Below are 23674 nucleotides of genomic sequence, written 5' to 3'. Positions count from 1 at the left end.
GATAATGGGGTGAAATTGTTGTCATGGAAACCATTGAATATGAAAACTGCTAAATCAATCGTTCTGATTTTTGGGGAACCAATTCAGTTACTGAATATGCAAATTCTGTTCAAATTTCAAGTAAATATGATGAAAATTAATGATTTGCGATATTGACCATTGACCTTTTGATCTAAAAAATAACAGGCTTTGAGATTTTGATCAGTGAACCAATTCAGTAACCCAAGCAGAGTACCCACTCTCTGGGTGGTGGAGTTTGCACATGCTGAAAAATGTGTCGTCTGAACATTGCAAGAAGACTCTGGAGATGTTTTTGTGGAATACGTTTAAATTGGTCTAATGGGTCTAAATGTATAAAAGGTTCGAAGGGGTATAAAGGTCGATAGAGGTCTAAAAGGTCTTAAGGGGTGTAAATGGTATGAAGGAGTCGAAAGGGCATGTGGGATCTAAGGGGTCTAAAGTTCAAAAAGGTACCCAGGCAAAAATAGCATCCCTTTCCTGTAGTAATTCTCTACAAACCACTGTGGTAGGACCTGTTACCAACTATAGTATATGAGTACAACTCTCATATACTCTAGTTTCAACTGTAGCATTTTTGCCTGGGGTATGTTCCAATAGTAGTGATGGTCTAAAGCAGTGGTTCCCAACCTGTGGTTCACGAGCACTTTCAGGCTCAACCTTTAAAAAAAAAAATAATAAAAAAATAGTTAATTTCGTCAAAACATCCACCCTGAATACTCGGCTGTTCAAACTGCTCTGTGAAGATCTCGGCTCTGACCACACCTGTCTCTACCACACAGAGGTTCGCTGGCTCTCCCGGGGGAATACGACGAGGCGTCTCTTTGAACTGAGGGATGAACTCCTCGTATTCTTCATGGAGGAAGAACACGATTTTCAAAAAGATCTGGAGGACGAGGAGTTTTTCTCAAGGTTGGCCTACCTATCGGACATTTTTGGGGTCTTCAACCACTTAAACCTGTCGTTCCAAGGGCTCAACTGCACTGTCTCAGACTTCATCTCGAAGCTGGGAGCGTTTGTCCGGAAGTTGGACCTCTGGATCAAGAACATGAAGAGCAAACAATACGGAATGTTCGAACTCCTGACTACCAGCGAGCCCAATGATGAATTTTCCCAAGAAATCGTCCGTCACCTCTCACTGCTGAAGACTGAGTTGATGCATTACTTCCCAGACATTACATGTTGTGCCTTCATCACCAATCCGTTTTCCGTTGAACCAGGCGATCTGCCTGTCGGGACCGGGGAACAAGAGGAGCTCATAGATATCCAGGCTGACGAGACAGCAAAGACGAAGCACAAGGAATGCTCTCCTATGAACTTCTGGGTGACCATGGCCTCCTCGTACCCGCCACTAGTCCGTCACGCTGTTCCCCAGCTGCTGATTTTCCCCTCTATGTGGGAGTGCGAGCAGGGGTTCTCAGCCATGATGACCATCAAGTCAAAGAGCCGGGACAGTCTTGCTGCGCCCGGGCATGATTTCCGATGTGCTGTGAGCAAAGTTATGCCCTGCATCGACCAGCTGGTGGAGAAGAAACAGATGCAGCCCTCGCATTAAATTTTGTTCTTTGTTGACAGTTAGTTCATTTGTGTGTTCTACTTGTGAATAAATTGATATCTTATCAAATTGAGTTTTTCTGGAACCAGGTGGTACGCAGCGACGGTATGGGACCTCCAAGTGGTACTCCATCAGAAAAAGGTTGGGAACCACTGGTATAAAGGGCTCAAAAGGAGTCAACAGTGTCTAAAGGGTTTAAAAAGGTCTAAAGGTCCTATGGGTATGTTCCAATAGTAGTTAGGGTCTAAAGTTTGGGTGTTTGCCCCCTCTCTCTGCTGTTCCTTTTGTTTTGTTGCATCCTGATCTGATCTGTTCAGTGTTTTTTTAGCTCTTCCATAAACCTTGACTTTTATCCAATAAGTGGCTTATAAGGTCTAAGGGTCAAAAGGGTCTATTGGTCTAAAAAGTCTAAAACTGATTCACTCACTGACTGACTGATATTAATGTTTGGAACCTTCTGGGTGGTGTGTAAAGCTGAAATGATGTATGCTTACAGACATCAAAGTCGATACACCAGGATCAATTACAGAACCTACAGAATGCGTCCGTAAATGAAAATATAAATAAATGGAAATAAATAAATGCAGGTGAGTGACCCGAGATAATGGGGAAGAATTTATTGATTTATGTTTGCAAGAAAATACAATCTATTTACGTATAATGGAGCTGTCCATTCTTCACCCATTGGTTGGACAGCTGACCTGACATAACCCACAAATGTAACCTGAAATACTTCACATGAAGTACCCAGAGGACCCAAAAGACCCCCCCCTGCACTCCGGGAGAACCCAAAAGACCTAAATGATTTGGATGACCCAAAAGACTCTGGGACCCAAATGACAACGATGACCCAAACGACCCTGATGACCAAAAATGTCCAGAGGACCCAAAGAACCTGAGGAACCAAAATACCCCAAAGACCCTTAAATACCCCATACACCAAAAAGACACTGAAGACCCCCAAAATCCTTGAAGACTCGAAAGACCCAAAAGACCCTGAAGGACTCAAAAGGCCCCAAAGACTCTTAAAGACCGAGAAGACCCAATAGACCCCCAAAAGGACCCACAAGACCCCAAGGACCCGAAAGATACAAAAGACCCCGAGAACCCTGAAGAGCCAAATGACTGTGAGGATCCAAAAGACCCAATGGACCCAAAAGAGCCAACGGACCCAAAAGACCCAACGGGACTATCTAGGACCCATGGAAATGCTGTGTGATGTAAAATGTGATTTCAGGTTCCCAGTATTTCCATCTTCCTCTTCCAACTCCATGCACCCCCATTCCCAACTCTCTGTCCTCCCCTCCCCATCTCTTCCTGTTCTTAACAACGTTACACAGGGAACTTTGGCGCATGAGAAGGCCATTCGGTGTCTCATGCCTGCATTGTTCCTGTCCCTGTTTTAAGAATAATGTTAAAAGTAAATAAAGATGGAACATTCAATTCACAATCACTTCCCCCTTTCTTCCCTTATCCTCACAATTCACACACCGGTGCCTGTGTGTTTGTTTGTTTGTCATGCTATTCCTCTTACAGTTCTGGGCCGATTACATCCACACTTGCTACATGGGATCCGCATGTCCCATATCCAATATATAGAGGTGATTTTATCTTTTCCAGTGGTTCCAGAGCTGTCAGTTGCCTATACACTGCCCAAATAAAGTTATGCCAGAAGACTCAACTATACACAAGTTGTTTGTCTCGTTTAACAGTCTTGTGTTGTGTCGCGTCTATTCGGGTGTGTGTGTGTGTGTGTGTGTGTGTGTGTGTGTGTGTGTGTGTGTGTGTGTGTGTGTGTGTGTGTGTGTGTGTGTGTGTGTGTGTGTGTGTGTGTGTGTGTGTGTGTGTGTGTGTGTGTGTGTGTGTGTGTGTGTGTGTGTGTGTGTGTGTGTGTGTGTGTGTGTGTGTGTGTGTGTGTGTGTGTGTGTGTGTGTGTGTCAGCCACACGACAAATCTTAGATATTGAAGTTAAAACAAAGTATACATGATTCGGAAAAAATATTCTTCTTCATGATATGTTAAATTTTGTTTTTAAAGTGAGTGTTTCGTTGGCTATTAATAGGTGTGTCTTGTTCCAAGAACGTTTTGAATGTTCCTGGTACTCAACAATTTCATGAAAAAATATGCACAATTGCATTCTGTTACAAAATTTATAGCAATCACAATTTCCCTATTTGGTCGCATGCATTATCCCATTTGAGAACAAGACAGCCACTCACTGAGATTCTCAATATATCCTATTTGTGATGATTTCCAGGACGTTCTGTTTGTGCTTTCATTGCCCTTAAAACTGCTCTCAAGTGTACGCTCCATAGAAGTCGCGTAATGAAAAGTCTAAAAGCAAACGGCTGTTTAATTCATATTCAGTGAAAATAACAACCTGAAATGTAATGACGATGTGCAGTTCCTTTGTTTTACCTCCCACATATTGACCTGAAATACCATAATTAACATTTCATTTGTTGACACATGGATTATGTAACAAGGGTTGAGGCTGAATGTAAGGGTATGGATGGTACTTTTAATCTGCTGAGAACACTTGGTGTAAGAAACAACTTACCATCATGTACATAGTTCCACGAGGCAGGATGGGGGTTAAACCCGGCACGGAGCTCAGTCGATCAAAGCAAAGATCAGCGTTTGACTATAGGGGCAAAATACGGAATAAATTTAAACAAACTAGATGATAAATGTAACGTTATCCTTCACCAAACGTAATCACCAGTTTTGCGAAATGTTATTCCAACAAAGGCAAAGTTTTAAAGTTCATCATCAATTTAACCTCTTCATTTTTGCTTTTGACATCTGCCATTGATCGACCTGGTGGGTCTGGGTCGTCTACATGGTTTGGCCAAGGCTTGCCTTGTCTGTGTCATCCTAATGAAACAGTGGCTGTTCCATTGAATGGGAAACCACTCTTGCCTTTATAAAATTGATGGTGTTCATGAAGAAACTTTCTGGGGGCTTGTTGAGGATGTGGTTTAAGGCACCCTGTATGATCGTCGAAGGCCCAAGGATCTTTTGACTCAGACGAATCAGCCCATCCCGTATCTGCAGAAACGACACCAACTCGGATCAATATGGAACTTTGAAATGCAGGAGCTATTTGACTTTGTCCAGCATATTATTGCAACTTTTTGTCAGTCTCCTTGATTTTTATCTCTCCAGGTAAAGAGATGTAAAAACAAATAAATAAAACAACTTAAATGATGTGCAATGGTTGTGTGTGCATGCTCATGTGCGTGCAGTGATGATGCCTATTGCATGTAGCAACCTTTTCTTGCATCTTGATGTTCTTGTATAAATTTCGCTCTGCTATCAACAAACTGTTTGCAGTTTCACCCAAATTTTATCATTCTTGATTATAAAAAAAAAAATTTTCATTGGTAGGAACTCAGATATAAATTGATGTAATCTCTGAGGTTCCGGTGAATAATTTGATAACTTTTATGAATAACCCGGACTGCTTCCTGCGATGTCTTGCCTCAGATCCCATAATACCATCCCGATCATGTATGAGAATCCAACCGACGCGCCAGCCAGGTACAAGCCATCTCTTGGCAAGGCCTCCACAAGCCAGCACTGGCACAGATCGTGACAGCTGTGCCACAGAAATGAACTCCTCACCCGGAAACACCTGCACGCCATGAGGAACAGAAATGGAGGTTGGTTAAACCAAATGTTTGATCGAGTGTAGAATTTCTGAATAATTGTTTGAATTGGTTGATTAGCATTTTGTTATATGGCTTCGATGAGGCAGTTTTAGAGTATATGCATGAATAAAATCGTAAAATAGCGAAGTTGAAGTGTACTTAGATCTTGAAATAAATATATCAGGTAGTTAGAGGCATCACAAAAACAGTGACATTGCAAAATACTGGTATTGATTCTGATATTGATTAAGTTTGAACAATTTATTTTCACTAAATTATATTTCTGCCTTTCGCCTAAATTCTAAACTATATTATTGCATCTTTCAAACAATACAGTTCCTGGGAGATCTATAAACATGAGTGATTGCAACTCAAAAGGTTTATTGTGGAATCTTCTCGAGCATTAGTGTCAGGAAATCGAGAGCGATTGCACATAAAAGAAAATGCACTGCTGTGAGAATCATCACCAAATAAGAACAAATTGTCTTTCTTTTCACAAATAAAATATACCTTCGATTAAAGTGAACAGTTTTGTAATAAATTAACCACACATCAAACAATATTATTCAAATGGACCCAATTTGAGTATTTGGAGGACAGACAAAATGGAGGAAAGAAACATTGAATAAATTGACCCAGCGTTGCTATCTTTTGAAAGTATTGTCAGAAAAAAATATAGCATGACCTTGAGTGAAACGTGAATGGAGCAGTACTGTATGAGTGTGTTTGTCGATATATTTTTTTTATATGTATATTTAGAGGGGTATGCTTACACATTGTGTAAGCAGACGAACCGGGCTTCTCCATTGTCTTGAGTCGCTCACCTGTATTGGATTTTGCATTTATTTATGTTTTCATTTATGGATGCTTTCAGACGGTTCTGTGATTTTACCTGGTGTATCGGCTATGATATCCATCGGCACACAAAATTACTGTGCTTCCCCACTCTCACTCACCTCCATGTATTTTCATTATTTTTTCTCATTTTTTTTTCATATATTTCCATTTTAATTTATGGATGTTGTCCAACAATTCTGTGAATTTTTCTGGTGTGCCAGCTTCGATGTCCATCGGCACTCAAAATTTCAGCTTTCTACATCACCCGGAAGGTACCGATCTTTAATAACAGTCAGTGTTGAGAAAGAGCTTTATATATTTTATATCAGCAAATACTACTCGTCACTTCGCTGATGGGAACACTGATATTGGGGGGCGGGGGGGAGACGAGAGGGGTGATAGAGAGGGGTGGAGGGAGAGTGGTGGGATAGAGGAGGGAATAGAGAGGAGGGAGGGGGGAATAGAGCGGAGGGAGGGGGAAAGAGAGAGGAGGGAGGGGGAATAGAGCGGAGGGAGGGGGAAAGAGAGCGGAGGGAGGGGGAAAGAGAGAGGAGGGAGGGGGAAAGAGAGAGGAGGGAGGGGGAAAGAGAGAGAGGAGGGAGGGGGAGAGAGAGAGGAGAGAGGGGGACAGAGAGAGGAGGGAGGGGAGAGAGAGAGGAGGGAAGGGAAAGAGAGAGGAGGGGGGGGGGAGAGGCAGTGAGAAGTGAGAGTAAGGGAAGACAGACATGTGTTGGAGCATTAATTATGATTCATTCTGTCTTATCAAAATGATTCTGCAAAGAATAACAGTGAAGATGGAAACAAAATAATGTCTGAAATCCATTTTCTACCAGACATACTAGAAATACCATCTAGAGACAAACACCACTTGGATGCATCCAGAGCCAAGCTCTCTGGAGATAAACACCGCTCAGACAAGTCCAGATACAAACTCCCGTTCAGACCTAAACACTGCCCGGACACAAACACCGCCCCGACACAAACTCCCATCTGGACATAAACACATCTTGGACACGTCCAGAGACAAACTCTCATCTGAAAACGTCTGGAGACAAACACCACCCAGACATAGTCACAGTCCAGACGCATATAGAGATACGCATCCGAAGACAAACTCCCGTCCAGAAATAAACATCACACGGATACATTCGGAGATGAACACCGCCTGGACGCATCCAGAGCCAAGCTGTCTGGAGACAAACACTACCCGGACACGTCTGGAGACAAACTCCCGTCTGGACATAAACCCCACCTGGACAGAGGCTCCTGTCCAGACATAAACACCGCCTGGACACGTCCGGAGACAAACTCCCATCCAGACACGTCCGGAGACAAACTCCCATCTGGACATGTCTGCAGATAAATACCATCCTGACACATCTGGAGACAAACCCTGCCAAGTAAATACTTCTGGATTTTTTTTTATGCCATGTACAAACATCACAGGTGATACATCACATGTGATAAAGGTTGTGGTCAAGTTTCATTGAAATTGTGTGTGTCATTTTAGAAAAGAAAGCAACTACATATCTTGAGGGGCAACTCCCCCGTAGAAACCCGAAGACCCCAATTTTATAATTGTTGTGAACAAACTTTGGTACATCACAGGTGGTGAAGATGGTGGTCAAGTTTCATCAGAATTGTATGTGTAGTTTTGGAGAAGAAAGCAAATACATATTTTGGGTGGAAACCCCTCTTAAATCCCCTTAGAGACAGATTTTTATAATGTCATGAACAAACTTTGGTAGGTCATGGGTGATGAAGGTTGTCGGGAAGTTTCATCGTAATTAGGGAACCACCTCAGCGCCGTCGAGTCTGGCATTTGACTCAGGCTGACTGACAGGGTCTTCAAGTGGCCATCAAACTTCTAGACTGGTCTCCCATCGCTACTTTCTCCAACATCAACTCATCCTGGGAATACTTTCAAAGAAACTTGCTCTCTCTCATGCACAGATTTATCCCCTCTCATCACCAGTTGTCCTACCCTTCCTCCCGCCCATGGTTCACTGAAGCTTGTGGTGACGCAGTTGTCCTGAAACAACTTGCCTTTACCTCAGGGAGCGCTAACCCTACTGAGGGTAATCTCAGTTCCTTCCATCAAGCTCGGAACAAGTGTGTATCTACCCTCAGTAGAGCCAGAAAAAAACATCTTTCGAAGCTCAAGTCTGAACTTTCAAACCTCTCTCCCTCCTCAAAATATTGGTGGCGTCGAATAAAATCTGTTTCTGGTGTATGTTTCCCATCCATCCCCTCCCTTACCTCAAATGGCCACACTGCTGATACCACACGTGAAAAGGCTGAATGCCTAAACTTGGTGTTTGCATCTAAATCTTGTGTCCTCAACCCATCACTTTCTGTACCCACCTTACCCAGTTGCACCCAACTGTCCCTGGACTCTGTGTCCTTTTCTTCTGACAAAGTGGAGATCTTGTTGTCAAACCTCAACTCAGATTCTGCAACCGGTCCAGATGGCATCAACACATTTGTCCTAAAAGCCTGCTCCTCTGCTCTTGTTCACCCTCTCTGTTCTATTCACCCTATCATTTGCTCAAGGTCATCTGACATCTGCATGGAAATCAGCAAACATTACTGCCCTGCATAAAAAGGTGTAAAAACAGATCCCTGCAATTACAAACCAATCCGCCTTCTCCCAATCATCAGCAAGGTTAAGGAATCCATCATCTCTTCAGACATTAAATCCTTGCTCTTCTCCAATGGCTTGATTTCCGATCAATTAGGCTTCAGACCAGGTCACTCTACCCTGGATATGCCACTTGTGCTCTCCCAACAATGGATGGAGGAACTCAATGCCAGATATGAAATCGGAGCCATATCCCAAGACATATCTTGTGTTTTTGACACGGTCCGGCACGCTCACCAACCTCTCTTCCTATGACCTAAACAAGGCCAATTCAAGGCCATCTCCACTCATGGCTCGCAGATATCCTCTCCTGTTGCAGCCAACGTGTGGCCCTAAATGGAGTTCTCTCACCCCCTCTTCCTGTCCTGGCTGGAGTTCCTCAAGGTAGCGTTCTGGGCCCTGTTCTTTTTCTGGTTTTCATCAATGATCTCTCTGACTCTCTGGAAAATCCTCTTTATCACTTTGCTGATGACTCCACCCTCTGACGGACCATCTATCATCCCTCAAACTGGTAAGCAGCAGCTTCTTCACTCACTGCAGATCTGGGTAAAATCGCAAACTGGTCCAACACGTGGAACATGTCTTTCAATCCTGAGAAATCTCACACTCTCACTATGTCTCTCTGAAAGGACCGTTTATAACCCCCGCCCCCCCTCCCGTCTCCCCTTCCCCATCTTCTTTCTCAGCAATCCTCTGGAAGAAGTCCTTTCATTCAAGCTTCTGGCTTTCACTATCTGCCATGACCTTTCCTGGGAAAGCCACATTTCCAACCTGGCCGTCAAAGCCAGTCCTATTTCATGGGAATCCTCGGTCGTGCAATGTCCTTCCTCGGCCCACCTGAGCTCCTGACCACATACAAAGCTTTCATCCACAGACTGATGGAATACTGCTCTCCCCTCTGGGCTGATTCTCCTGCATCTCACTTTTCTCAGCTTCACGTTGTGGAAACCAAGGCATTTAGGATCATTGGCATCTTCCACAATGAGGCTGAGTCTTTGGGCCTTTCATTTCTCACTGCAGGCTGGTCGGTGGTCTTTCCGTCTTCTACTGTCTGCTCTCCAGTCTCGCTCCCTGCTCTTTCTGCAACATGTTCCCCCCATATTTCTGCAGGGCACTCAAGGTCCGCCAGCAACCCCCTTCTGGTAAAACTACCAAAATGACGAATCACTGCTCACCTTCACTCTTTCATTCCTCTTTTTTTTTCCCACCTTTGGAATAAACTTCCTCACTCTATTCAATCCCATTCTTCCCTCCAGGCCTTCAACACAGCTGTTCACCACCACCTCTTATCTTGACACATCCAAAACCTCGATCTTTTCTACCCCCGTTAATCCCCCAAGCCCACCTCCTTCAAATTCCCTGCTTTCCTTCCTGAAAGTCCCTGTAATGTCCATCTTCTATTCCCCATGTTCCCCGCCCCATCCCTCTCCCTTCCACAGATCTCCTAATGTCTCTGTTCCCCACTGTTTTGTCTTACCCTCTCCCACCCCTCTTGTCTCATGCCCCCCCCCTTGCTCTTCATTGTATGTTTGTTCTCATACGAGCCTTGACGATGTATACAAAGGAGAAATTAAAAAATTGTGTGTATCGTTTGAGAAGGAAGCAAATACCTCTTTGGGGAGGCAACCCCCCCTCCCACCTCTAAAATCTCTCTGTAGACCAGTTTAGAACACTTATTTTATTAATGCCATCAGGGGTGATGAAGTTTTGTTTTTTCAAATTTCATTGAAATCGTTTGTGTAGTTTCTGAGAAGAATTTGCAAGTATTTGTTGACGGACAACGCGCCATCCCATAAGCCCCCCGAAACTACTTTACAGGTGAGATAAAAACCATCCCTGGGAATATTACTACAAACGAACTACAGTTGGAAGCTGTCTGGGGCTCAGTGACGATCCCGAAGAGATCCCTCGACACAAAACTTTGAGAACAGAAAACTTCACAGCTTGGTCCATAAATCGTGATCCCTTACGAAATGAAGGTGGATACTTTTGAGCCCACCCTGGGAGGACTCCATTCCACATTCTGAAACCTGCATATGTAGAAACCAATCAACGACACACACACACACACACACACACACACACACACACACACACACACACACACACACACACACACACACACACACACACACACACACACACACACACACACACACACACACACACACACACACATACACACACCTTGAAGTAACTGTCGACGACACATCCCTTTCAGGACACGAACTGTACTCTACAGCTCGTTAAGTGGCTTAAGCACTCCAATAGAACGCCTGGCTTGGCAAGCGATGACCAATGACTGCCGATACAACGATGCTCCCGGAAACGCCCGTGCAATGTCCACATTGGGCAAATCAACACTTTTTGGGGGGAGTCAGAACTGCTGATACTTTCAAATCTGAAGCTTCTCTTGGTTATTCATATGCGCAAATGAAATAAGGCCACGGATGCTGGCTTCTCCAAGCGTTTATAAACATTGCAATATATCTAGCGCTTCATAGCTCTGATGAACAGGCACTCGATAATATGAGTGAAGAAAGTGAAAAAAACAAAACTTTATTGTAAAGAAATCTTTGCGGCTTGTTCCAAGTCAAGGCATGGTTGAGCAGGCCAAAAAACATGGCGGCTTCAGATCCCAGTGATGTTACCCAGGAAATGCCTTAAGACCCCTTATTGAGCAAGGTGGCCCAGGATCACCTGATGAAGGATATAATTAAATAAGGCCGTTAATTATCTTTAAAAGAGGTGTTTTAATGAACCCAAACACACAATTTTCACTCTTGCATTTCCTTGGAATTTTCTTAGCATATATGCAAAGTTTCAGGCTGCTAGGTTTTATAGTTTTGGATTTATGGAGGACACACACACACACACACACACACACACACACACACACACACACACACACACACACACACACACACACACACACACACACACACACACACACACGCACACGCACACGCACACGCACACGCACACACACACACACACACAGCCTTTTATTAGTATATATATATATATATATATATATATATATATATATATATATATATATATATATATTATACTGATGTATGTCATCACTGTGATGTAATTATTGGTTCCCGAAAAAATACTTTCACGAAAAAAATAAGTGACCACTATATTCGTTATTGTTGTCTGTATGTCTGTCTGTCTGTCTGTTCTGAGCATAGCTCCGTGAATTTTGATCTGATCCTGACAATTTTGGTGGGAGGTTTATATCATGATCTAGTAGTGTTTTCCTGAAAATGGGCGTGGTGTGCCCATTATGGGCAGAGCCACGCCCAAAAAAAAACATGTTTTTAGGGGGTAGCCGATTTCAATTTGCATCTTCTCCTAGGGGGTTTGTCGAATCTGACAGGGGTTTCGGTATTTGGTTAGCCCAATGCACCTGCATAGCCCCACGGAGCTCGATGTTTTTTTTTTTTTCATTTTCGTCCCAAGGTCAAGGTCACAAGATCACGAACTTAGAAAATTGCGATTTTGACATAAAAATCCATCTTCTCTGAGGGGTTTGTCGAATCTGGCAGTGGTTTTGGTATTTGGTTAGCCCATTGGTACCTGCATAGTCCCACAGAGCTCGATTTTTCATTTTCCTCCCAAGGTCAAGGTCACGAACTTAGAAAATTTCGAATTTTGACATAAAAATCATACGACCGCCCAAACTTTGAGAGCTAGGATGACAATATTTTTTATGCATAATCTTGACGTCATTCCCCACCTAAAGTCTTGAAACCATTTTGCTCTATCTCGAACACCTTGCCCGTGGCGCCCCCTTCAAGTTTGTTTTTACGCTGATTTCATCAAAGTATGGATAATCCAAGGAGTGTGAAATGCCATATAGCCGATATGATGTTATATTGTTCCTGGATTGTTCCAGAGGGAGTTTTGCACCAAAGGTCATAATCCTTGACCTTTCACCTTTAAAGGTCACAAAGGTCAAATTTTCAAAGTTGTGGGAATCGAACTGGGTTTTTGACCTTCTTCGACGAACTAACTCCAATAAGCTATAGCACGTATCCTGTTTCCTTATTTCAATGTCCACAACATTGTTTTGTGACCTTTAAAGGTTCTGCAAAGGTCAAATTTTTAAAGTTGTTGAACGAAACCGGGTTTTCGACATTTTGCAGCTAATAACCTGTTCGTCGTACCACATCATGTTGATCATTTTTATAACTTGGTCAAACATTATCACATTGTCTCATCCTTGACTTCTGAAACAATCTACATCGTCAAATACCGCTCGTGAACCATCGTCGTCTTCAGACTTGTAGATTATAAATCGTGTATAAATGTTGCGAACCCCCTGATTCGAGTCAGGCCCAGGTCCACAGCGTATGCGGGACTCCCCTGAATCTAGCAAGTCCTCACGCTGCGGCACAGCATTATCACCAATGATGTAAAGTTGGAGAGGAAGGATTGTAACTTTACCATAAACCAAATATCACTTTCCCATCGACCAAATGTCTGCAGGTACGTACCAAATCACCGTAGATTTCGTCAGCAAGAATGGGTACATGTTTCTTCTCAGCAACTGTTAAAAAGGATGGGGGAAGGTAAGTTTGAGTTGAAATTGATCTTAAATACTTTCCCAGAAACTGAAGTTATGTTTTGGCAACACAACCTATCATTCACAGTTGCTGATGAGAGTAATGAGTGTTTCATTGGAATAAATATATATTTGTGGGAATGGTGATAGGGAAAGCAGGTGTAAGGTAGACTAGTTATGCCATTAATAAAAGTTTAGCGTAAGTGTTTGCTTTCTGTGTGAAGATGATAGGGCATGTGTCAGAATTTGGTCAGCAGCTGATTACTATAACCCCTCCCCACCATAATGTGTCTAAAATCTTCCCAGTTCCCCACACCCCCCCCCACCCCTCATTAAGGCTTTAAATCATTTCCTCAATTTCATCTGCCTGTGTGTTGCTTGAAATGAATAATTTCAACAGCTGCACAAGCCCCAGCAGATTCCCTTTGAGGATGGTGAAGTGAAGCCTTCCGACCATGCTCCAGGGTAACACCTGTGCTGGTAACCACCGGGACCCGTTGAAAACAACTAATAACCGCAAGCGTGGCAAGAAGCTATGAGAATCCAGACGGGCAGCCAATAAGAGCACTGCCACAGGTTAATGAAAACCGAGAGGTGCTGCCAGAACAAAAACAGTTCAGTAGGGACATTATAGGCCCTATAATGTCTGATCTCTGAACGAATTGAGATACTCACCCTATAATTTTGGGTGAGTATCTCAATTCGTTCAGAGATCAGCGTGGAAAGTTGGCAAGTTAAGGACAGGGTGAGTAGTTCAGCTGTGCAGAGCTGGCAGTCTAGTCGAGTTCTGTGGAGACCGGCTTATTGGATGCAGCATACACTGGAGAGGTCTTACAAGTGCACACGTGCCAGAAGCTATGGAGCTCGGTTGTGGCACTGCCAGACACATCTCTCTCACCAAGAGCACTCCCACTTTCTCGCCATCAGCCACCAAATCGCCACGCAAGAATCGTATGGAGACAAGGTTTCTTTCTGTGTCTCGTGACCTATACCTCTCCGACTATTCATGGTGTGACGGATTAAAATATCGCAGAAGTCGAAAATATATTAATATATAGTCGGAATTACATTGTACCTAAAGCTACAGTATCAGAGTATTTGCTTCCTTGTTCTCTCCACTCTGTTTATTTGTAACTAGACGACCCGTGAACCCGTTGGGTTCCCATTGTGACAGCGGTTGGGGAAAAAATTCATTTCAAGAAAAAAAAAAGATAGCTCCAGGGAACTATACCGCTGAGGTTGTTTGCATTGATCAAATTCTCCCGAAGAGGACTTGACTGAATCGGGAATTGATTTTTAAAAATTTTTTTCGTTGCCCGATTTGAATGAAACTTGATACTGCACACCGAAGGAGAATGGTGAGTAAGGTGGCCCTAAAAATTTTGTGCTGTCGTGTACCGTTTTGGCTGTATTCTGGGAACATACATATATACATTCATGCAAGATGAGAGTTTTAGTAATATATAGAAGATATACCTGTTTCTCACCACTGGTGTGTCAGCATGGTATGGAGTTGGATTGTTATAACCACGGTTTGAGTCAAGCTTGCGGTGGTTGGAAATTTGGCGCAAAGCCCTCGTTAGGTTTTAGAACCTCAGTAGTTCATCCTGGGTATATCGTTCAAGACAGATCCCTTCAAACGGATGAACCGGCTGTAAGTGACAGATCTCCTTCAAGCTTCTGCATGTCGGAAACTGAAGAAAAGAGCTGTTCTGCTTTTCCGACAGATGACATATTCTCTCCGAGGACCATCTGTCGCTAAATTGGTGATCTCCTGGCAGAAGATTTGACTTCATGTCCACCCCACGGTCCACCACCGTTAATTGTAGGCTCAGCTTTGCTTGGGGATATACTGTGTGTGTGTGTGTGTGTGTGTGTGTGTGTGTGTGTGTGTGTGTGTGTGTGTGTGTGTGTGTGTGTGTGTGTGTGTGTGTGTACTGTGCACTTGAGGTGGGGGGCAGGGCAACAGTCACTAAGTTGAGAAAATGAAGAAGGGGTGATTGGAAAGAGAAAGGTGAAGAGGGTAGGGAAATTTTGGTGTGGCAACTAAAGGGACAGAGATTTTCAAGAGATGGGTGTGAGTGCATGGAGGGGAAAGTGGTGGAGTTAGGTTATTCGGACTGTGTCGAAAACTCCATCACATTTCCGTGCATTATAAATAGATGGTCACTGATGGGATTTTAATAAATCCGCCAACCCGCTAACTCAAGGTAGATATAGTTCAGAAGAGGTTCTAACGAAGCATGATTCTCAACCTTAATATGGCAAGATAGGGGTTTAGTTTGGCGTTGCAGAGTGGACCATTGTAAAGGTGTATTCTTGATTATATTTCGGTACCTTTAACATCACCAGGAATTTTTATTATCAAAGAAGAGACCTCTGAATAGAGGAGCCTGAGAAGTAAGGTGGGTTGGAGACGAGATGTTGATAGAGGTGGGAAAATGTTTACAAGAGAAATGAAAGAGGTTCAGGAGGATGTGATTGTTTTTGGTTGGGTGAGAGGTGAGGATGATGGTTTTGGAGAACTCGATTGTGAATTTTTTCAAAAGATAGTGTTTAGAGGGAAGATGTGGTACATACTCTGCAGAATATCACGGATATGCTGGTGGTTGAATACAGAACCACAAGGATTTGAAGGGTTGTTGATAACAATGCATGCTGTCTGTCCATCCACCAATGACTCGAGGTGTTTCAAATCAACCTCCCAGGATCTCTCTGGCTGTAGGGTAACACCATATAATGAAACCCATTGTTGCTGACTTACTGTGGGTGTTATGATCTGGCTTTGCATTGTGCTTACCAGTAGGTTGTAGTGCCTGATTTGAATTCCCGCACTGAGTGCTAAAGTTTTGTAAAGAGAAAACCCAGGCTTCGGAATAAGAATGTTATCTCCAGGGTTGGCCAGGACATTGATCGCGAGATCAATAGCTTGACTGCAACCATTGGTCATAATCACATCCTGGTCAAAACACACAGTCAGAAAGTGAGTAGACAGTGATAATAAGAATGTAACTCCAAGTGTGTAACTCACACTGACCCTATCCCGAAATTCATATCAATGATGTACATATCAAAGTTGATCATGTGTACTTACCATCATAGGATATCTGGCGTGACCTTTTGAATGTCAGATCCAACTTTCAAATCGTGTTTTTTTTGCCTCCTCCCACTGAAGGTGGATGGATAGTTGTTTTCACCCCTGTGTGTCTGTCTGTCTGTTTGTTTGTCTGTCTGTTTGTGAACAGGGTATCTCAAAAAGTTGCAGATGGATTCAGAAGAAACTTGGTGGGCAGGTTAGTTATGTAACAAGGAAGAATTGATTCGATTTTGGTGAAAATCTGAATCCGGATCTGGATCTGAGAATTATTTAAGTGATTTTTCACCATTGGGCGATAATGGCTGAAAACAACATATACAACTAGAGGGGGAGCACTCGGTAGAGTGCAAAACCTCTGCTGCCAATACTGCTGGGTCACTTAAGTGAACCTGACATCCAATTCATTGTAGGTCAAAACGGATCAGACTCTACTGAACCACGATTGAATAAACTAAACTAGATCGACGTGCATGTAGAAATGGCAAAAAAATAAAATCGAAATTTTTTTGAAAAAAAAGTTGCAAATTTTTTTTTTCTCTGAAAAATTTTTTTTTGGGGGGGGGGGTGTTGGAAATCACTTAAAACATGTAAAAATGCAAAAAAAAATTCAAATATTTTTCAAATAAAATCGAAATTTTTTTTGAAAAAAGTTGCAAAATTTTCTGTTTTTTTTCTCTAACAAATTCATTTTTTTTTTGGTTGGAAATCACTTAAAACATGTAGAAATGCAAAAACAAAAATTCTATTTTTTTTTCAAAATGGCCGCCATAGCGGCCATATTGGACTTTGGACCAAGTCCAAAATCTAATGGCATGATCCTTGGACCATACCTAATCCCCCCATCAAGTTTCGTCGAAATCCGTCCAGGAGTTTTTCTGTAATACTGTTCACAAACAAACAGACAGGGGTGAAAACAGTAACCTCCGTCCATCTTCGATGGCGGAGGTTAAGGATTTCTGAAAAGTGAACGGATTCAGCCGAAACTTGGTGGGCAGGTTAGTTATGTAACAAGGAAAAATTGATTCGATTTTGGTGAAGATCCGAATCCGGATCTGGCGCTGAGAATTTTTTAAGTGATTTTTCACCATTGAGAGATAAGGATAAAATCGACGTATAGAAGGATTTCTGAAAAAGTTATGGACGGATTGGGACAAAACTTGGGCGATAAGTTGGTTAGATGAAAATAACAAGCCAATTAAATTTTAGTTCAGGTCCAAATCCAGATCCGGCCTATCAGCAGGATACAAAATGTAAACTAACCAACCTGGCGGGGTTGTGCACTCTACCGAGTGGCCATTCTAGTTTTCCCTGTTTTTCTCTGTATTGATTTTCACGTATGTAACCGTGTTTGTAACACAAGTGCAAGTCAAGCAGCACCACACATGGATCAGGTTTTGTGAAATCTAACCTTTGCCTCCAGTGGAGCCTCAGGACAGCTGTAGTACTTGGCCACGGCATCTCTGGTGGTCTGATAACCTGTACACAAAGGGACATGAAAGCATATTTTCATCAAAAATGTAGAAACGACATTGGATTTGTGCATTGTTGAGGTGGATCATAATTCCAGTGAAAGTAATAGTTCAAGATATACCAATAGCAGGTGCATATCCATCAAAGTTTCCAGAATCCACGACCTCCTTGATTGCTGCACGCACTGTTCCATCTGTAACTAGATTTCCAAACACCGTGGGATCACCTGTGGTGGCGACCAGGAGATAATCTCATTTCTAACAAAAGACGAAGTGTAAAAAGACAAAAAAACAACAGCTATGAATTTAGTGATTTGTTTGAGTTTTATTGATTGCTAGACTGTATCACATAAGGTCTAAGCTTTGTTGGTCTATTCTTATCACAAGGTGTGCAGATAGAGGTACAAAGGTTCGACAAATTTACATTTATAGTACCATTATTTACAAAGAACAACAAAGGGATTTTTTTTGATATTCCAAAAAATATATTTATTTCACAACTGGAGTGACTTTCATAAGAGGTTAGGGAAACTTGAAGATGAGATATTACACAATTACCAATTGATAAAGAGATAAATTCTTTTGAAGAATTGGGACATATTTTTATTCCGTCCACAATAGATCGGATGGGGTTGAATGTTTGTTTGGCCTGGATTGAAGCTCGGACGTTCCACTGTTGGCGCTGCTGAGAACGCCACTCGTAGTCTCTGGGCCAAGCATCTGCAGTCAGTTGCACAGGCATGGGGACGCCTGAAGCTTTCCTCATGCCAGCCTGCTTCATCCTGTTTTCCATATTCTTCAGGAATTATTTCTTTTGAACCTAAGGTGTTTGAAAAATGAAAGTTATGGTTGGCAAAATGTTATTAAACAAGAATAGAACTTAACATTTTTAAGCGATGTAGCTGCTTCAATGTTTGGTTTGTCCTTCTGTCCGTCTGTCAAAAAAAAATTTAAGTGGTGCAGATGCTGAATCGACACAAGGGGGAGCTCTCACGGCTTAGCATCATTCAAAGGAAATGCCAAACTGCATCGCTTCTTTAGGACACATGCAATTTATATTCGTTTTTTCACCGGCCAGCAGGACCAATAAGATCAGTCAACATCACGACATTACACAACAAGAAAGAGCAATCAGAGATTGCAGACCCTCACCAGGACTTATTTTGTGTCGCAAATAAATGGAAGGATGTACTAAATGAAAAGTCATTGATTGCAAATGAAAGTTCGAAATGGTCTAGTTGTGAATGTGTGAAGGTCAGAGTTCTGAAAAGTTGAAAGGTCAAATAGTCTGAACGTCATAAAGATAAAAGGTCTGAAAAGGTCTAAACTCTAAAGGGTCTTTAAAGGTTGAAGGGGTCTAAAGAGTCTTAAAATGTCAAAAAAGGTCAAAGGTTAAAGGGGTCTGCAGGGTATTAATATGTCTGAAAGGTGTGGAGGTCTCATGGGTAGAAAGGAGTATAAAGGTCTTTGGGATTCTAAAGAGTCTTAGAGGTCAAAGGGTTCTAATGGGTGTAATGGGGTCTATCGGGCATTAGCAGTCTAAATGGTCTTAAGGGTCTTAAAAGGTCTTCGGAGTGTAAAGTTTCTTACAGGGACTCATTTTTTGGGGTGTTCTAGGTCTTTTGGGTCCTCAGGGTCTTATGGGTCCTCAGGATGTTTTGGGTCATTTGGGGTCTCTGGGTCAATTGACTCCTGGGTGCAAGGGAACAGTCAAATCGGTTGTCTTTTGGGTGTTCATGGTATTAAATGGGTCTTTGGGTTGTAAAGGGTCTTGGAGTTGTAAAGGGTCTCATGGGTCTTAGGGGTCTTAAAGGGGCTTGGGGTTCTTTAGGGTATTATGTAATAATTCATACACATACTCACGTTCTGTGTGGACAAACAGACAAACGAGCTAACAAACAAGAAATATGTCGTGCAGAGCACGATACTTGCGAAATCACAAAAAACAAAGTTGACCATAAATATTGTTGTGGTTGACGAAATTCACAAACCACCATTCAGGTCCCTTAGGTGAGATATCTCTGTAAGTATATGTGTAGTTAGGCCCAAACCCGTTGTTTCGAGGGAATAAATGTCATTCAGTCGGGCTGCGACTCTTCAGGATAGCCGTTTTTCTTTCACTATCTTTATTTTGGACCAGCCGCCATGACTACCACCACCAACCATGTCTCAACAGCCATCACACAACAACCACCAACCACAACGCCGCTTCACAACAACCACCAACCACAACGCCGCTTCACAACAACCACCAACCACAACGCCGCTTCACAACAACAGCCACGACCTTTACCGTCACAACTCGCCACCATCGCATCACCACCATTCTTGCGCCACTTGTGGGCACCGATACTGGACTCGTGCAGGGCGCGCACCGAGCAGCGTGTTCAGAAACATCACAGACTTTCCGAGAAAAACGGATCAAAAACGACTCACGCCCACTTCTGTTCCGTCCTATCGGAGAGCGTGGGGCGATTTGGCCCCGCCTCCAGGGCGTTGGAGTGAGGTCGCTATATGCAAATTCATGGATCAAAAAGCATTCACGCCCACTTTTCCTCGGTCCAATGGGGAGCCAGTTAGAGGTGAAGGGTCGGCGGTAAAGGGTCAAAGGTGGGGGAGCGAAGCCACGGGGATATAAACGGCCGCGCTCGCCAAACAGTTCAGTTCGGAGGGGAGAAGCCAAGAGTTCAGTTCGAGTTCGCGGTTGGGAGTTGTCGGTGGAGCTGGGAAGAAGAGGACGGAGCTGTGGAGAGGTGGCGGCGGCGAAGGCGATCGAGGGGGTGCTCGCGTCGGAGTCGGGGAGCGGCGGAGGGAGAGGCCGGCGGCGCGACCGAGGTCGAGGTGGAGACGCTCGTCGCGGGACCCGAGACAGGGTGATATCCTCCTCCCCCCCCGAGCATCAACAACCCCCTCCTGTTCCCCCCCGCGCTGAGATAGTGCGACAAGGGGGCCCCTTTCCCACCCCCTACCAGACACTGTCCGCGAGGCCCGCGGAGTTGAGACGCCACCGCCGCTTTGCATCTCATCATCAGACGGGTAGGCCCGACACGGTCTCGGCCCCAGGCCCGCCTCATCCTTGAGGGTGGTCCTTTTCTTTTGCTTTGGGTATATGTGTTGTCGGCGCCGTCTGTGAAGTAAAATTGTATAAGTGTTGCCGTGTTTTTGTAGTCGGATAGCTCTGCATTGTGTTTCTCTTTTATATTTGCTTTTTGTGTAATATTGTGTTTCTTCTCCTTTTACATGTGCTTTTGGTGTAATTGTATATGTGTGCTTCCCGTTCATCGCGAAATAAATGTGAGTTATGTTGAACTGTTTTCCCGCTTCGCTTCGTCTTTTCTTTCATTGAATCTCCATCTTGCTTCACGTAAAGTGTTGGTCATGGGCTAAAACGCCCGATAATTAATCAAACCGTCGAGGCCGACGAATAACACCGCTCGGTTATCCCGATAGTACGGAACGGGTCGCTTAAAGTGGCCCGTGTCCGAAGTCAACCTGCGGCGAGGTGCGATCGCCCGGTCTACCCTCCGTGTGGGTACTTAGGTAGGTCGAATTTGGCGAGCAACCCTATCCCACGCGGGGGCCGATTGGCACGATCGTGGTGAGACCAAAAGGTCCACCCGTGACTGGTTCCCGGCGTTAGTCCGAGAGGGTCACGACTGGATTGTCCGTCCGGTGGGCGACGTGCCGCGATTCGAGTTACGTGGCCGTCCGCACGCCGGCGGGCGCGAATCCGCAACAATATAATTGGCGGTTGAATTCAGTGATATGATATGCAAATCCTCTTCAAATTTTGTCAATCAGATGAAAATTGAGGATTTTAGAAATTGCACCTAAGTTGTTGACCTTGGGACTATGTTGACCTCAAAAATAATTGGGAGTTGAATTCAGTGACATGATATGCAAATGCTGTTCAAATTTCAAGTCAATTGGACGAAAATTTATCATTTTTGAAATATGACAAAGTTGTTGACCTTTGGCCTCTGTTGACCTTTTGACCTAAAAATCAATAGGCTTCTTGCTTATGACCAACTCTACCATTTCTTGAAGCTTCCTGAAGATCAGTTTAAAATTGTGACCTGTAGGCAATTGACATACAAAGAAAGAGACAAGCCGGTAAGCGACGAGGGATTCGCTAGGATCGAAGCGCTGGATACGATGCTTTTCATTCTGACCGATCCACCGACGAAGATTCATTGCCAAGACGTATTGGTTCACATACAATTGTTCCTCTGCCTGGCAAGATTTTTCCGATTGCGTATTTTGCCAACTGGCACTCCTCATAGAAAATGCTGGTAAATAGACACCCTATTTTTGAAGGACTACCATTTGAAAAATAAAATCTAAATCAAAAATCGGCTCGAGTAAAATTTTCTAAATATCTCGAAGTGTTTAATTCTGAAGTCTCATTTCTCCACATTCAAAACTGTAGGACAAGTATTGAAAATAGTGAACGCGGTTTTTCAGCCGCTACATAGCAACGGGTGGTTGCTTAGCAAAGAAACTCAAATGCGCACACTCCCAGCCCATACGGCACCTGTTCGCCAAGTTTCATCGAAATCTGTTTGCTGGTTTGTGCCGTGGAGCCTCGCGTTGCAGACAGACATACACAGACACACACAGACACACACAGACACACACACAGACACACACACAGACACACACACAGACACACACACAGACACACACACACAGACACACACACAGACACACACACAGACACACACACAGACACACACACGCACACGCACACGCACACGCACACGCACACGCACACGCACACGCACACGCACACGCACACGCACACGCACACACACGCGCGCGCGCGCGCGGAAAACCCGACAATAAGGGATATCTAGCGAATCCAACAAAACAAGCCGGTAGGCGACATGGCTGCTCGCTCTGGATGGAAAGCTGGCCGACGCGACGAGCCGATATTCATGTACATGCTTTCAATCAGTTTAGCACAATAAAAATGATTATCACAGCCCTCTTAGTTTGCGCCCAGAAACCCACCTTGTGAAATTTCAGGCATGTTTCCAAAGAGACTCTAACAAATGACAGCCCTGGTAATTCAACTTATCTATTTGCTAAAGATTTAATTTTTTTATATGATGCTGTAAGACATTCTCCTTGGGCACAAAAAAACAGGTCCCTCAGAGGTTCAGTTTCGGAGGTATTGATTTTTTTTGTACAGTCCACAATAAGTGTACGATGTACGATAAAGTATTTTAGCTGTTGCTTAGCAACGGAGGTCTGCATAGCAACCATTCATTTTTGTGTACATACTAGCCACATTGTACACATTTCACCCAAGTTTCATCAAAATCAGACTCTTTCTCATAGAGATATTAGCAATTAACCGTTTCTGAAATGTTCGACATGTACTCGCCCAAAAGCTATCTCCTCCTTCAAATATTTTTTGTTGGGGCTGCAAATTGGCACGAAGGGAGCTCGATAGATTACGCACAGAACTCTAAGCTTCGATTTTTCGATTTTTTTTTGATTTTTTTTCGATTTTTTGACCACTTTAAAGGGCCGTTGCTATGCCGTTGCTAGGGCCCGGGGTCCCATATTCGAAAGCACACGATTCCCAGAAATATTGGTCCTACCTACCAAATTTCATTGGAATCGGTTGAGTGGTTTAGCCCCGAGGATTGACCAAAGTTTCTCGGACAGACAGACAGATGGAAATGTCCAGAATAAGGGTGCTCTAAGAGCAGTCAATAATGCACGCGACCGACCAATAATACAGTACTGTACTTGAAAAATCTTTGATTTTTGTAAGTAACAAGCAGACCCAAATGCAATCCTCTGCGGATCCAAATGCA

The 23674-nt window shown here is 43.5% G+C and overlaps 1 protein-coding gene across 1 annotated transcript in view; it reads right to left on the bottom strand.

Moving 5' to 3' along the window:
* TAT (tyrosine aminotransferase) overlaps window positions 1–23674 on the bottom strand; it is a 40479-nt gene that overhangs the window by 8008 nt on the left and 8797 nt on the right. The window contains exons 2-10 of the mRNA XM_085877160.1: window positions 18405–18666; window positions 17969–18073; window positions 17786–17853; window positions 16081–16239; window positions 15861–15999; window positions 13213–13265; window positions 5058–5210; window positions 4496–4624; window positions 4134–4217 (exon numbers count right to left, since the gene is read on the bottom strand). Coding sequence (XP_085733286.1) covers window positions 4134–4217; window positions 4496–4624; window positions 5058–5210; window positions 13213–13265; window positions 15861–15999; window positions 16081–16239; window positions 17786–17853; window positions 17969–18073; window positions 18405–18639 — 1125 coding nt within the window. The 5' untranslated portion in view covers window positions 18640–18666. The remainder of the gene's footprint in view (window positions 1–4133; window positions 4218–4495; window positions 4625–5057; window positions 5211–13212; window positions 13266–15860; window positions 16000–16080; window positions 16240–17785; window positions 17854–17968; window positions 18074–18404; window positions 18667–23674) is intronic.

This window comes from Eptatretus burgeri, chromosome 4 (genome assembly GCF_056783735.1).
Source record: "Eptatretus burgeri isolate ZD-2024b chromosome 4, Ebu_testis_v1, whole genome shotgun sequence".
Lineage (NCBI taxonomy): Eukaryota > Metazoa > Chordata > Myxini > Myxiniformes > Myxinidae > Eptatretus > Eptatretus burgeri.
Note: the sequence above shows the minus strand (reverse complement) of the source record. Positions and strands in the feature narration are given on the sequence as shown.